General features: G+C 37.3%; 1 protein-coding gene across 1 annotated transcript in view; it reads right to left on the reverse strand.

Moving 5' to 3' along the window:
- CSMD1 (CUB and Sushi multiple domains 1) overlaps positions 1 to 12,876 on the reverse strand; it is a 2,081,403-nt gene that overhangs the window by 297,867 nt on the left and 1,770,660 nt on the right. The window contains exon 27 of the mRNA XM_011937546.1: positions 5,212 to 5,403. Coding sequence (XP_011792936.1) covers positions 5,212 to 5,403 — 192 coding nt within the window. The remainder of the gene's footprint in view (positions 1 to 5,211; positions 5,404 to 12,876) is intronic.

Below are 12,876 nucleotides of genomic sequence, written 5' to 3' on the forward strand. Positions count from 1 at the left end.
TGAAAACACTGCAGAATTTATAAGTATACACATTTTAGATACATAATATGCTGGGTTTAAAAGTTGTTTATATCAAATATTGTGCTTTGTCACCAAATTGTTTTGAAGTGTGACTACAATTACATCATAGTCTTCCCCTTAAGTTATATGTCTTATTTCATTCCCATTATTGGTCATATATGCATTAAAAAATATGTAGGAAAGGAAATGTCTTAATTGCTGTTTTTTTCCCCTACACAAAAGGAGATTTGTTTTGTAAATAAGATGAAGGAAGATGAAGACCTATGCTTCACAATTTTCAATAATGAGGGTGTCTTTAAATACTTACTTAAGGTCTCTGAAAACTTAATTTTTATAATAAGAAATACAACTAAGTCCAGTAGTTTTTATTATACTCTCACAGCCTAATTGAATGCAAACTCTGAATGCTATTGCAGAAAATATTTATAATAATAAATTCTACAGATATACGTTCAAGAGTAATATAATTTTTACAGAAAAAGATTAAAACTTGATTTTCCCCAGTATGCTTTAAAAAAGAAAAAAAAAAGAATCGTGCAGAAGAAATTGTCCCCTCAGCTTTCACAGGGCAGGGCCTCCTCAGAATCACCCTCAGCTCTCACAGGGCAGTGCCTCCTCGGAATCATGCTGCTGACAGCGTGGAGAAGTGCACGCGTGGACCGATGAGGGAGGAGAGCTGATGCAGAGAAAGAAGGTACCTGAAGGTCTAGAAGATTCTACTCCACACAGGTTTTGAAAGATGAAAAATGACAGATTCAGGGCACTGTCTACAGGGTGCTACCAACAGGAACAGTTCAGGGATATGATTCAAATATTGATTTAAAAGACACACAGGGGAAATCCTGTCTTAGTCACACAGATCCCAGGAGGCGCTTTCAAACGAGGTGACTTAAAAGCTGAAAGTGGAATTAAGGAGTGCTGCCTGGCCTTGTTTGTTCTCTTGGTTGGTCTGGTATTCTTCACCTTCGTTTTCTTAGGTTTTAATTATCTTGCAAAATATTTTGGAAAGAATTAGAATAGTAAAAAATGCAACTCAGAGATGCTAGGAAATTCTCCAGAAGGAATAAATGTAGAGATAAAATCCACCTATTCTTTTCAACTCACCAACCCCTTATTCAAAACCTTTAGCCACTATGCTAAATAGCGAACATACATATGTAGCAGCTCCTTCACCATCAGGGTTTGAAGCTGCGGTCCCTTAATGAGACCCATCTACATTTCTGCATTAAAACATGTGAATGTTCACACCGTTGGGAGCAATAAGTATTTTCTAAATAGACACCTTTATGTAAGGACAGTATGTTGTCCCTAAATGAATTTCTGCAAACCTAGGGTACATTTTGCCTTCTCAGAGTGTTTTGCAATTTGGACTTGGGGAAGAGCAATTGCAGGCTATATAAGAAAATGAAGACTTTTTAGGGACACTTTACTCAGAATAAGGAAGTTGAAGCCGAACATGGTGGCTCACGCTTGTAATCCCAGCACTTTGGGAGGCCAAGGTGGGTGGATCATCTGAGGGCAGGAGTTCGAGACCAGCCTGGCTAACATGGCAAAACCTCACCTCTACTAAAAATACAAAAAATAGCTGGGCTTGGTGGCGCACACCTATAATCCCAGCTACTCAGGAGGATGAGGCAGGAGAATCGCTTGAACCTGCGAGCGGAGGCTGCAGTGAGCCAAGATCCCACCACTGCACTCCAGCCTAGGTGACAGAGCAAGGCCTTGTCTCAAAAAAAAAAAAAAAAAAAGTCATTAGTGTCCTTTGGTCTACAGAATTCTCCTTCTAGACTAAGTCAAAAAGCTAAACAGAAGAGACTTTATGGTAGGAGTCATTTCGGATGTAACAATAACAGCAAAAAAAAAAAAGTGAGGCATCCAAGCAACACTCAAGTAAAAGCAACCGCAAATGGCAGGTGTTGAAAATAAATGTTGTCACACACAACAGGTGAGAGGTTAAGATATTTTATGAAAGAGAAAGAAAGAGAGATAGCCAGTAATGAGTAAATATACACTGATAATGAAAAGGAAAAAAGTAAGTTAGCTGATCAATCAGGAAAGAACAAATTCAAACAGCCAATAAGCATATGAAAAAAAAAAGTTTGACCTTATTATTAATTTAAAATGCCAATTAAAACAAGACATCATCACTCTGTGGCTTAAGATCTATCATGTGTGGTGTGTTCTCTGAGTCAGAGAAAATATTAATAAATATTTATGGCTGATGGCAAGGTAAATCTGCGTGACTGCTCTGAAAGTGATTTGAAAAATGGGCCGGGCGCGATGGCTCACACCTGTAATCCCAGCACTTTGGAAGTCTGAGGCAGGCAGATCACGAGGTCAGGAGTTTGAGACCAGCCTGGCCAACATAGTGAAAACCCATCTCTACTAAAAATATTTAAAAAATTAGCCGGGCGAGGTAGTGGGCGCCTGTGATCCCAGCTACCTGGGAGGCTGAGGCAGGAGAATTGCTCGAACCTGGAAGGTGGAGGATGCAGTGAGCTGAAATCATGCCCCTGCACTCCAGCCTTGGCGACACAGCGGGACTCCACCTCAAAAACAAAATGAAACAAAAACATGTTTAAAAAGTCCTAGAAATATGCAAGTTTGTAGAAATATGTCATTTGTCAATAATCATGATTTATTTTGCAACATGGGTGCTCATTGCAGCTATCTTCAGAATAGGGAAAAGGTTAAAACAACTTAATTATACAATAATAAGGGACCTGAAAAATCATTATTGGTAGATTCAAACAAATAGACACTAGAGAGTGGCATTGGTGGTATAGTGGTGCCTTCTAAAGAGATACAATTTAGTCATTAAAAATTAGTAGAAAATACATAGTAACACAAAATACACACACCATATACTGGTAAGTAAAAAGTGCAATTTACAAAATAGTCATGCAGGATGCTGTCATTTTAAAACTTTTTTTTTTTTTGAGACAGAGTCTCACTCTGCTGCACAGGCTGGAGTGCAGTGGCGCGATCCTGGCTCATTGCAACTTCTGCCTTCCAGGTTCAAGCAATTCTCATGCTTCAGCCTCCTGAGTAGCTGGGATCACAGGCGTGCACCACCACACCTGGCTAATGTTTGTATTTTTAGTAGAGATAGGGTTTCACAATATTGCCCAGGCTGGTCTCAAATTTCTGACCTCAAGTGATCTGCCTGCCTCGGCCTCCTAAAGTGCTGGGATTACAGGCGTGAGCCACCGCGCCCAGCGTAAAACATTTTAAAATACATTACATATACATAATTATGAAATGATTTATAAATGTCTATATTAATTGTAATTGTCTCCAGGTAAAAAGATGACAATGTTTTTCTCCTCTTTAATATACTTTAGAAAATGTCTTCAGTAAAATGCATTACCCTTTAATATGAAAAAAGGTAAAAAAATTAAAAAGTGTTTTGAATCTTTGAAACAGAATTTACGTAAGTGCTAATTACGATTCACTCATGCCCTAATGGGCAAGCTTGTCACAGAGGACATAAACCTCATTCCTAAAAAATAGAAAATTGCAATGTAATAAAAATATAATGTTAATTTATTTCCAATTATGTATTTTCCATTTTCATAATACCTACGCATGTAGGCGGGTCTGTTTGCCAAAATAATTGATTATTTATTTGCCTGCAAGTGATTTCAGCTTGTCCTTGAAGCTGACATTCAAGGTAGAGACAGAGTTATTTATTTAGCTTTTGTTGCGTTTTGGATTATGTAGTTGCTGGTCAAAATAAAATAACTAAGAGATGATCTAACAAAAGATCGATTTGTTTGTAGATTAATTAGGAGGTGGCCAAATTTTATATTTGCATGTAATATAAATTAATGAATTACTTTTAAGGGATTAACTCATAGTTATATCGCTTTTTAATGTATTCCTCCTTGAGCCTAAAAACATGCAAAATGGAAAAAAAAAAAAACCTTTCCTAATGTAAAAATAGGCCATTGGTTTAAAATGATTGCCACATTTATAGGCAATCACTCCACTTTAAAAAAGAAACACGCCGAAATCTCTCCAGTCTTCTGATGACTCAGCGTGTCTTCTGATGACTCAGCGTGAGTAAAAATGCGTGACTGGGCTCTCAGACTTTATGAAAAGTAAATGCAGCATCAAACATTAAACAAACATAGATTGCTCCCCGACAAGGCTGAGAATGCTAACAAGCACAGCTATCCAACTTCATGTGTCTTCACAACTGGCATAAGTGGTTTGTCATAAGCAAGAATGCTGTATCACAGCTCCCCAAGACCACTGAGAATTTTACCACCGCTGTGTACACAACAATCAAAACCATTTCAAACCACAAATCCTCCCCAAGGTCATCCTCTGCAAAACGGTTTACCCATTTCATGATCACTTTCTCTCTTCACACATCAATCAAATTTTACATTTTTCAGACAGATTATAAAGAAGTACTAATTAAACTGTGATAGTTCCTTAAAATAATAAAGTTCAGTAGAGTTTCTTTTCAAAACTAAGATGATATACTCTAAGCAGCAATTTCATGGTAAAATATTTTATTGAATGAAGAAAACATCTACCTGAAATTACTATTTTACATAAAATATATATTAGCCTGAAACCATATTTGTGATAAATTGTCTCAGGTGGCTATTCAAGCCAAAGTCTGCAAAATCATTTGTTATCCTTTTAATAAGGTCAGACTATAAAACGTTAATAAATTGCAGAAACAAACTTCCTTTTATCTTCATTTTAATACAAACAGTATAATTTCTAGTTTTCAGAATTCTATTTTAAATGTACTAATATTATAGGGGAAAAACATCTAAAAAGAGAAAGTACTTTTAGTGAGTAGGTTTTGCTTCAGGGCATGTTTCTATATTAAAAACCAGAATAGCAATGGTAGGCTTATAAATTTTGAGTCGCCTAGAATTTTAAATTACAGTAATTTGATTGATCCATGTTTATATAACATTTGTTAAGGGTAGGAAATGTACGGTAAATGTCAATTACCGTACATTAAGGGGATGACTTCCTTTATCCCACCTAATTAAATAAAGTTTAAAGGTTTACAATAACATTTCAGGAGTCTCAGAGAGCCAGCGAACATGAAAGAAACGCTGGAGAAATATTTCTGAAGGAATAATACATTTATGGAGCAATTTAAACGACAACATGCATCCATTCCTGAATATAAAATTTCTAAGTTCTGTTGGCTGATACCTATGCATGTAGGAGGGTCTGGTTGCCAAAAGAACCGGTTATTCAGCTGCACACAGGTGATTTTGGCTTGTCCTTGGAGCTGATAGCCAGGGTCACACTGGAATGTGATGGTGTCTCCAGCCTCTCTGCTGTCTCCATAGCGGGTGCCATTTTGAGGCATACCTGGATCGTTGCAGGTGGCTGCAATTGACGCTGCAAACACAAGAGAAGGCCAGGTCACAGGCTGGAAAACATGGTTTCCACATTCCTGTAGGTGTGGTTATTCTTGTGGGTTGAAGCACTCTTCATTGGCATAATAAGTCATTTGTCCACACATGAACGTACAAAAATAGTTTCTTTTCCCAGAGATACATTCAATGACATACATCTTCATTGTGCTCACACTAAATAAATTCTAGCAAAATTCTACTGAAAATGCAACCAACGATGAAACATATCAAGGTTTTTTTTTTAAATAAAAATCACATTATCCTGAGAATAAATACATATACACAGACTGATTTTCTCTTTAGCAATATTTTAATGAAACCCCATACTGCAAGTTACATAAACTGGTTAAAGTACACCAACCTCAAGGAAAACAAAACAGGAAGAATTTCCTTAAGGTCTGTGCCTTCAAAGGTGATCCAATAACCTTGGTTGAGATGCCAAGGGTAGAAGGTCCAGAGGAGATGACCAGTAAGTTTTACCCAGGATCCCCTAGGTGCCATTACCTTGGCAAAATTATTAATAACCCCCTGTCACTCACCCAAAAAATTCCAAGTTGGACAATATATTATATGGCTACCCTAATGTTAACAAAAGCTCTGAAAATAATATTCTGTCTTTTTGCATATATATAAAGAATCTCAAATCTATTGAGTAGAGGCCAGAATCTGCAAAGCAGGCTGGTGCATATGCTTTCAGGGGCCACTGGAGCCTAGTCATGTAACCATGTTTAAAGTGCATTGCAAACGATGAGCCTAAAATCACATCCCACAGGCAGCCATCAACTCTGCCTGCACCCAATCAGGAAAGAATCCCTCAAGCCCAGAGCTTTCACCAGAGCTCCCCCCTTCACACTAAAATGCAGCAGCCTCAAGAAATAGGAGTTGTTTTCTCCAGTTTCTATAACTGCTGTGTATTATGTGTTGTACTGAAAATTAGAAAGATACTCCTGAAAAATCCAAAGCTTAGACCTTTTTTCATTTTTACTTTCAATTAGAATAATGAGCTCTTTCTTCCACTCCACCGCATGAGATGACGATTAAAAGCTGACTTTCTCTCTGCAAAGTGCTTCAGTGTTTTCAACAGAATGTTTTATGAAAGAGCAAAAAAAAAAAAAAAAAAAACTCAGGTGAGTGTATTATTCTATATACATACCATCACACTGTCCATTTTAATATTTGAAGTCTTAAAGTAATGAGTAGGCTTTGCTTTTGTTTTGTAAATTCTGAAGCATTTGTGTGTGTTTGTGTGTGTTCATATTCATATGTCTACATATGGATAGATAAATGGAACAATAAAATCCATTTAAATAAAAAGTAGAACATATATAAAAAAGAGTAAGACCTGCTCTGTGCTGTGCATGTGCTTTTCAGATGAACCCAGGGTGCATTTTGGACCCGCCAGTAGTACCCGAAAGTGGGAAGAATGCCACTGAGGGAAGGTAAGGTTTGAGGTTGGGGAGATGGGTTACCTGTGGTATAAAAAAACAAAAAACAAATACACGCCACCGAGAAGTGTTCCTTGTACCCTACAGAAGAAAGTGCCTTCCTGCCACTTTCTGTGCTATTCAGACATTTTTAAACTAATAGGGGAGGCAATGAACAAATAATTCAGAGCAAGAGAAAATGTTAAACTGCGCAGATTAAAAGATCAAAGCTCTATCCAATAGTGTCATATGATACAGATATCAAGGATCCTATGGTTGGTCAGACCTGCTTCAAATCCCATCAGGACTTAATTAGTACCTAATCAGTACTTAATGATCACTTAAGCACACTTATCGTCAGCTAACAAATCAGTAAAAATTAGGCTAGCACGTAAGTTATCAATCTTCTGTGAAGATGAAGTGTAAAAACTTGCTAACTTGTCTTTCTGCTTACTATTCTCCAAGCTAATTGAGGCCAGAAGCTGTCTTCACCGCTTTCTAGTTCTCTCAAATTGATTTTCATTACATTTGAAATGTATACATGTGTATCTATAACACAGTGAGAAACATGACATGAACATCTGTGCTACGAACTCTAAGAAACAGAATATTTACCAATACATCAATATGATCAATGCACAGAATATACCCTTCCCCATGTCACCTTCTTCCTCCACTTCACGGGAAATCACTTTCTGAATTTTATGTTTATCATTCCCTTGCTTTTCTTCATAGTTACCATAAATGTATGCATTCCAGTTTTAGCCACATACATCAGTTTCCTGAAATCAAATGCTTAACTGGAATTATATGTTGCAAGTTCTGTATATCTTTCTCTCCTTTTTTGCTTGTATTATGTTTTTGGGAGTCATCTATGTTTAGGCGTGATGCTCTGGTCTACTCATTTTCATTGCTGTATAGTTTTCCATTGCATGAATGTACCATGATTTTTCCATCCTCCTCTTGATGGACCTTTGAGTCATTTTTCTTTTTGCTCTTATATAAAATGCTGCTATGAAAATTATTGTACATGCTGCTGGTACACACTTGCTCTTTCAAATGACTTGGACTCCTATGTTTTAGATTTTCACTTCCAAACAGCATGCAGTTAGACTGTTCTTTAAATTCAATCTCAGAATTTGTCTTTTAATTGGGTAGTTTAGTCTACTTATAGTCCCTGAAGTTTCTTGTCTATTTGGATTTCTCTCGACCATCTTAGCTTGTATTTTCTATGTGCACCCCCATTTGCTCTCCATTTTTGCTTGCTTTCATACTAATTAATTTTTTCTCATGCTTTTATTTTAGTAGACTTTCTGGAAATTTTAGTATGTATTTAGTTGTAATAGTCTTACCTTCTTTAATATTTATTATTCTCTCTCTAATAACATGAATTGCTAGGTATTTTAGTTATTTTTTAAAAAATCTTAAATTAGACATAGTCATTATCCGTTTGTTTTTATAAACCTCATAAATTAAATATTATTGTTTTACATAGTTGACTGATGATTGTTTAAATTTTCATACATATTCACCAATTTGTTTGTTTATTTTTTCTTTTCATTTTTTTCATCTCAGAGCTTTTACTTGGCCTAATTTTTCTACTTCATAAATACTATGGTTTGACTATTTGTCCCCTCAAAAACTTATGTTGAAATGTAATCAATATGGTCATATTGGTAGGTGAGGCCTTTAAGAGGTGATTGTATTAATCATTTGTAAATTAATGGATTAATGGGCTGTCACAGGAGGGGAGCTGGTGACTTTATAGGAAGAGTGACCTGAGATGGCATGCTCAGCCCCTCGCCAGGCGATGCCTGAACACATCAGGACTCCAGAATCCCCACCAGCAAGAGGGCCAGATGTGGCCCCTCGACCTTGGATTTCTCAACCGGTATATTTGTGAGAAGTATATTTATTTTCTTTATAAAATACCCAGTTTCAGATACTCTGTTATAAGCAGCAGAAAACAGACTAATACACTAAAATGATCTGTTCATTTTCTTTTGTTTGTTTTTTGCAAATTACGTTTAGCAAGGATATGTGATGGCTGGGATTATTTTCACATTTACTTGGCCATTCATGTAGTATTTGGTTTCCTACTAATATTTTTATTCTGTGTTTTTTTTCATTATTACAGTCTGAATCTGATAAGAATTCCAATTTCTCATGTAAACTAAGCTGTCTGTAAGTTTTCATATTTGCACTTCTGTTCTGGGGAACTTTACTTATGGTAATTCTTTGTATTCAGGTTTGAAGGTACACCCATCCAGAGGAGATTCACATTAGATTACAGGATCTGCCTGGAACAACAGAAAACTTCCTCTTTTCAAAAATAAATTATCAGCTTGAGGTATTTTGGACCCCAAAGATGGCAGAAATTCACCTACAGACTAGTGTGAAACCCTCTGGCTATTGTGAGTTGCATGCAACCATGTCTCCGTCAACATATATGTCTGTCTATTCTCCCAACACTTCCAGTAGAACACCCTTTGGTGTTCCAGCTATACCTGAGGGTTTCCTATTATATTTTCAACATCAGAAAGACTTAGATTTGCTTTCTATTCCCTGAGCCAAGGGACTCTCAGAGTGGAAGCTCCACATCACAGGGAATCAGCAGAGTCAATCAGGGCAGAGCTGGCTTCCGAGTTTCACAATCTCTCTCCATTTCTGCATTTCATGTCATCCAGGAGTCCTTATTTTCTTGCAGGTTCAATGACACAATTTGAAAATCCAAAACCAATTGTAACCAGCACTTGTACTATATTTTCAGCATATAAGTTTTCAGAGTCCTTACTGTAATACTGCAAACGGAAGCCCCTCAATCACATTTATTTCATAACACTGGCCATGATTTCTGACACATCATTCTTCACATCATTATCAACATCATTATCATTACTTGTGTTTTGAACATGGGAATCTCACTTGAAAACAGCATACTCAGTGGAGATCAAGAGAGAGTGCTTGGGTTTCAGAGAGGGTTTTTCAAAGGAAAGAGAGACGGAATGACCATCAGAGTCACCTGAAGGCCATTTCTGTACTTCCCCACTTTCCTCCCATCAGCTGCAAAGACTGGAACACAGGGAAATCCAAGCCTATGACTCCAAGAGAAGCCTGGGAGAGCAGAGGAAGGCAGGATGGATGTGAAGATGCAACACTTACAGTTAGAAAGCCATGAAGGTCTCACCCATAAGCCACACATTTTTCTAACATAGAACACTAATATAGAATACAATCACCAGAATCACAAAGCAATTGGCCACTGTCTTGGTACCAAAGTGGTACCTTTCCTGAACCAGCATTTTACATGAATTCTGGAATTTACTCTTTGAGTGATATTCCTACAGAATCTATGATCAACTGTTGCTGAGATTTCTCTGGGTTTCAGAAAATAATCATAAGCAAATCTTACTGTATATGTGCAATCTTGTTCATCTGACTGAATTTCCCATCTTCAAAGGAAAATTCTTCCTTTCCTCCAGCAAGTGGTCACAAGTATAATTAAGTATTCATTTCCAAGTGATAATTTCTGTCACAGTTTATATAGGTTAAAAAATTAACAATAAGTGTATAGTATTAAAATAATTGTCATAGAGTGATAACCATTGTAAATATAGCAACATTTATATAATGAAATGAATGTTATATAACAGTACAAGAATTTAAAAACAAAAGTCCCCTGATGCCAAGGACATCAAGGATGACAGTTTCATTATAATTTTTAAAACCAAGATGTCCTTATTTAATAAAAAATTAAATTTTTGTTTAATATTTATCAAAAGAAAAGATATATAATACCCACTACTAAGAACGTTTTACACAAAGGTGCACAGATTTTATACACAAATAAGAATTTTAACAAATGTATCAGCCTTTCAAAAAATAAGTGCTCTGTTGAACACTTTTTCTGGGAGTTAATAGGATCTGGTCAAATAAGATTGGCAAATACTGTACACCCCAGTTTCCCCGTAGAGATTTCCATTGCACATTAGGGATTAAAGGTTCAGAGCTGTACTACAGTAAAAAAAAAAAAAAAAAAGCTTTTAAAAATTCTTGTTTAGGCTGAGCACGGTGGCTCAAGCCTGTAATCCTAGCACTTTGGGAGGCCGAGACGGGCGGATCACAAGGTCAGGAGATCGAGACCACCCTGGCTAATACGGTGAAACCCCGTCTCTACTAAAGAATACAAAAAAACTAGCCGGGCGACGAGGTGGGCGCCTGTAGTCCCAGCTACTTGGGAGGCGGAGGCAGGAGAATGGCGTAAACCTGGGAGGCGGAACTTGCAGTGAGCTGAGATCCGGCCACCACACTCCAGCCTGGGCGACAGAGCCAGACTCTGTCTCAAAAAAAAAAGAAAGAAAAAATTGTGTAATCCAGCGTATCCCACATTGTCATCATAGAGCACAGTTTTCCTAGAAAATCTCTTAAAATCCTTCCAAATAGAAGTCCACAGAGTATCAGTAGAAACATTGGCTTGCACTAGTGGTTACATGTCCATTAATGGCATAATATTCTGTTCATTTTTGAAAGTACCTTTTGTAGTTCTCAACCCCATTTTTATTTGGAATATGTATAACAATAATAATGCAGAATGCAATTAAAAGTTTTAAACTTGTGAAGTTCATGTTGTCTAATAAACAAATAATGCATCTACATTATTCTAATTATTCTAATTATGCATCTACATAATTAGCTAAAGTTTATGCCAGTTATATGAAAATGTAAGTTTTAATGAAATAGTTATATATGCACTTAGAGCTCATGTATATATCTGCTTGTATGTTTTCAAAGGTTATTTAAAATTGCCATAAATAAACTACTAAGGCTTACTTAAATTTAAGCAAACTCCCAACCCTCACACTTTGTATTTAGGATTATGAAACAAAGATTATAAGTTCCTAGAGTTAGCCAGATTGGAGTAAAAAACCTATAAGAAGGCTTGAGGAAGGAGAAAGAGAACAATTTTAAACAATGTAGTGCAAAATACATCAGTTGGGTCTTTTAAACAAATTTCATTGTATTTTCCTCTAGTTATGAATGATGGAAAGATGTTTTCTGGTAAAGGCAAGAAAGCTGATTCTAGACTAATACAGAAGCCCCCACCCAAGGACACTCCATTAGGGGCAGAAACTGCTTTTCCACTTCAGGCTCATCACAAAACGATTGGCAGAGCAGGCTGCCAATTTGCTTAAATTTAAGTAAGCCTTAGTAGTTTATTTATGGCAATTTTAAATAACCTTTGAAAATATACAAGCAGATATATACATGAGCTCTAAGTGCATATACACATTCCTCTTCCGTGGCTGTATTCTTTTATGTGCCACATCATACACTCTACTCATTTTTCTCTTACATATCTTTTCTGCAAATTGGATTTGTTGGTGACTCTGAAGGTTTCTGGCTTCTTGCCATAAAAAAAAAGCAAACAACATTTTCAGGTGCATCAGTTTATCCCTCAATGGCCAAAGAAAAAGGCAGCACCTGTTCCTGAGAAGAGACGTGTCCTGTTCTTCAGTTTCCCACAGGCGTTCCCTGAAAAATCTCAAGTCACAGAGGCACTTTCTGCAGGCCCATTGGCCTCTGAGGGGACATCTCTGCCACCTGTCAGGCTGCATCCAGAACCATCCCAGTCAGCTTGAGCAACACAGACCTGTGCTGCCCTTCACAAAACAGCAGTGGGTCTGACTCTGTTTCCAACAGCAGGATTGACAGTGTGCGGTACTGCACTGCAGAACCGGACGCTGCAATAACGTCAATCTCTTTGCAACTAGATGAGATATATATCTCACAACTTTGCCGGCTGGGTGCGGTGGCTCACACCTGTAATCCCAGCACTTTGGGAGGCCGAGGCGAGTGGATCACAAGGTCAGGAGTTCAAGACCAGCCTGGCCAACATGGTGAAACCCCGTCTCTACTAAAGATACAAAAAATTAGCTGGGCATGGTGGCGTGTGCCTGTAATCCCAGCTACTTGAGAGGCTAAGGCAGGAAAATTGCTTGAACCCAGGAGGTGGAGGTTGCAGTGAGCTGAGA

The sequence above is a fragment of the Colobus angolensis genome, unplaced genomic scaffold (genome assembly GCF_000951035.1).
Source record: "Colobus angolensis palliatus isolate OR3802 unplaced genomic scaffold, Cang.pa_1.0 Scaffold165, whole genome shotgun sequence".
Lineage (NCBI taxonomy): Eukaryota > Metazoa > Chordata > Mammalia > Primates > Cercopithecidae > Colobus > Colobus angolensis.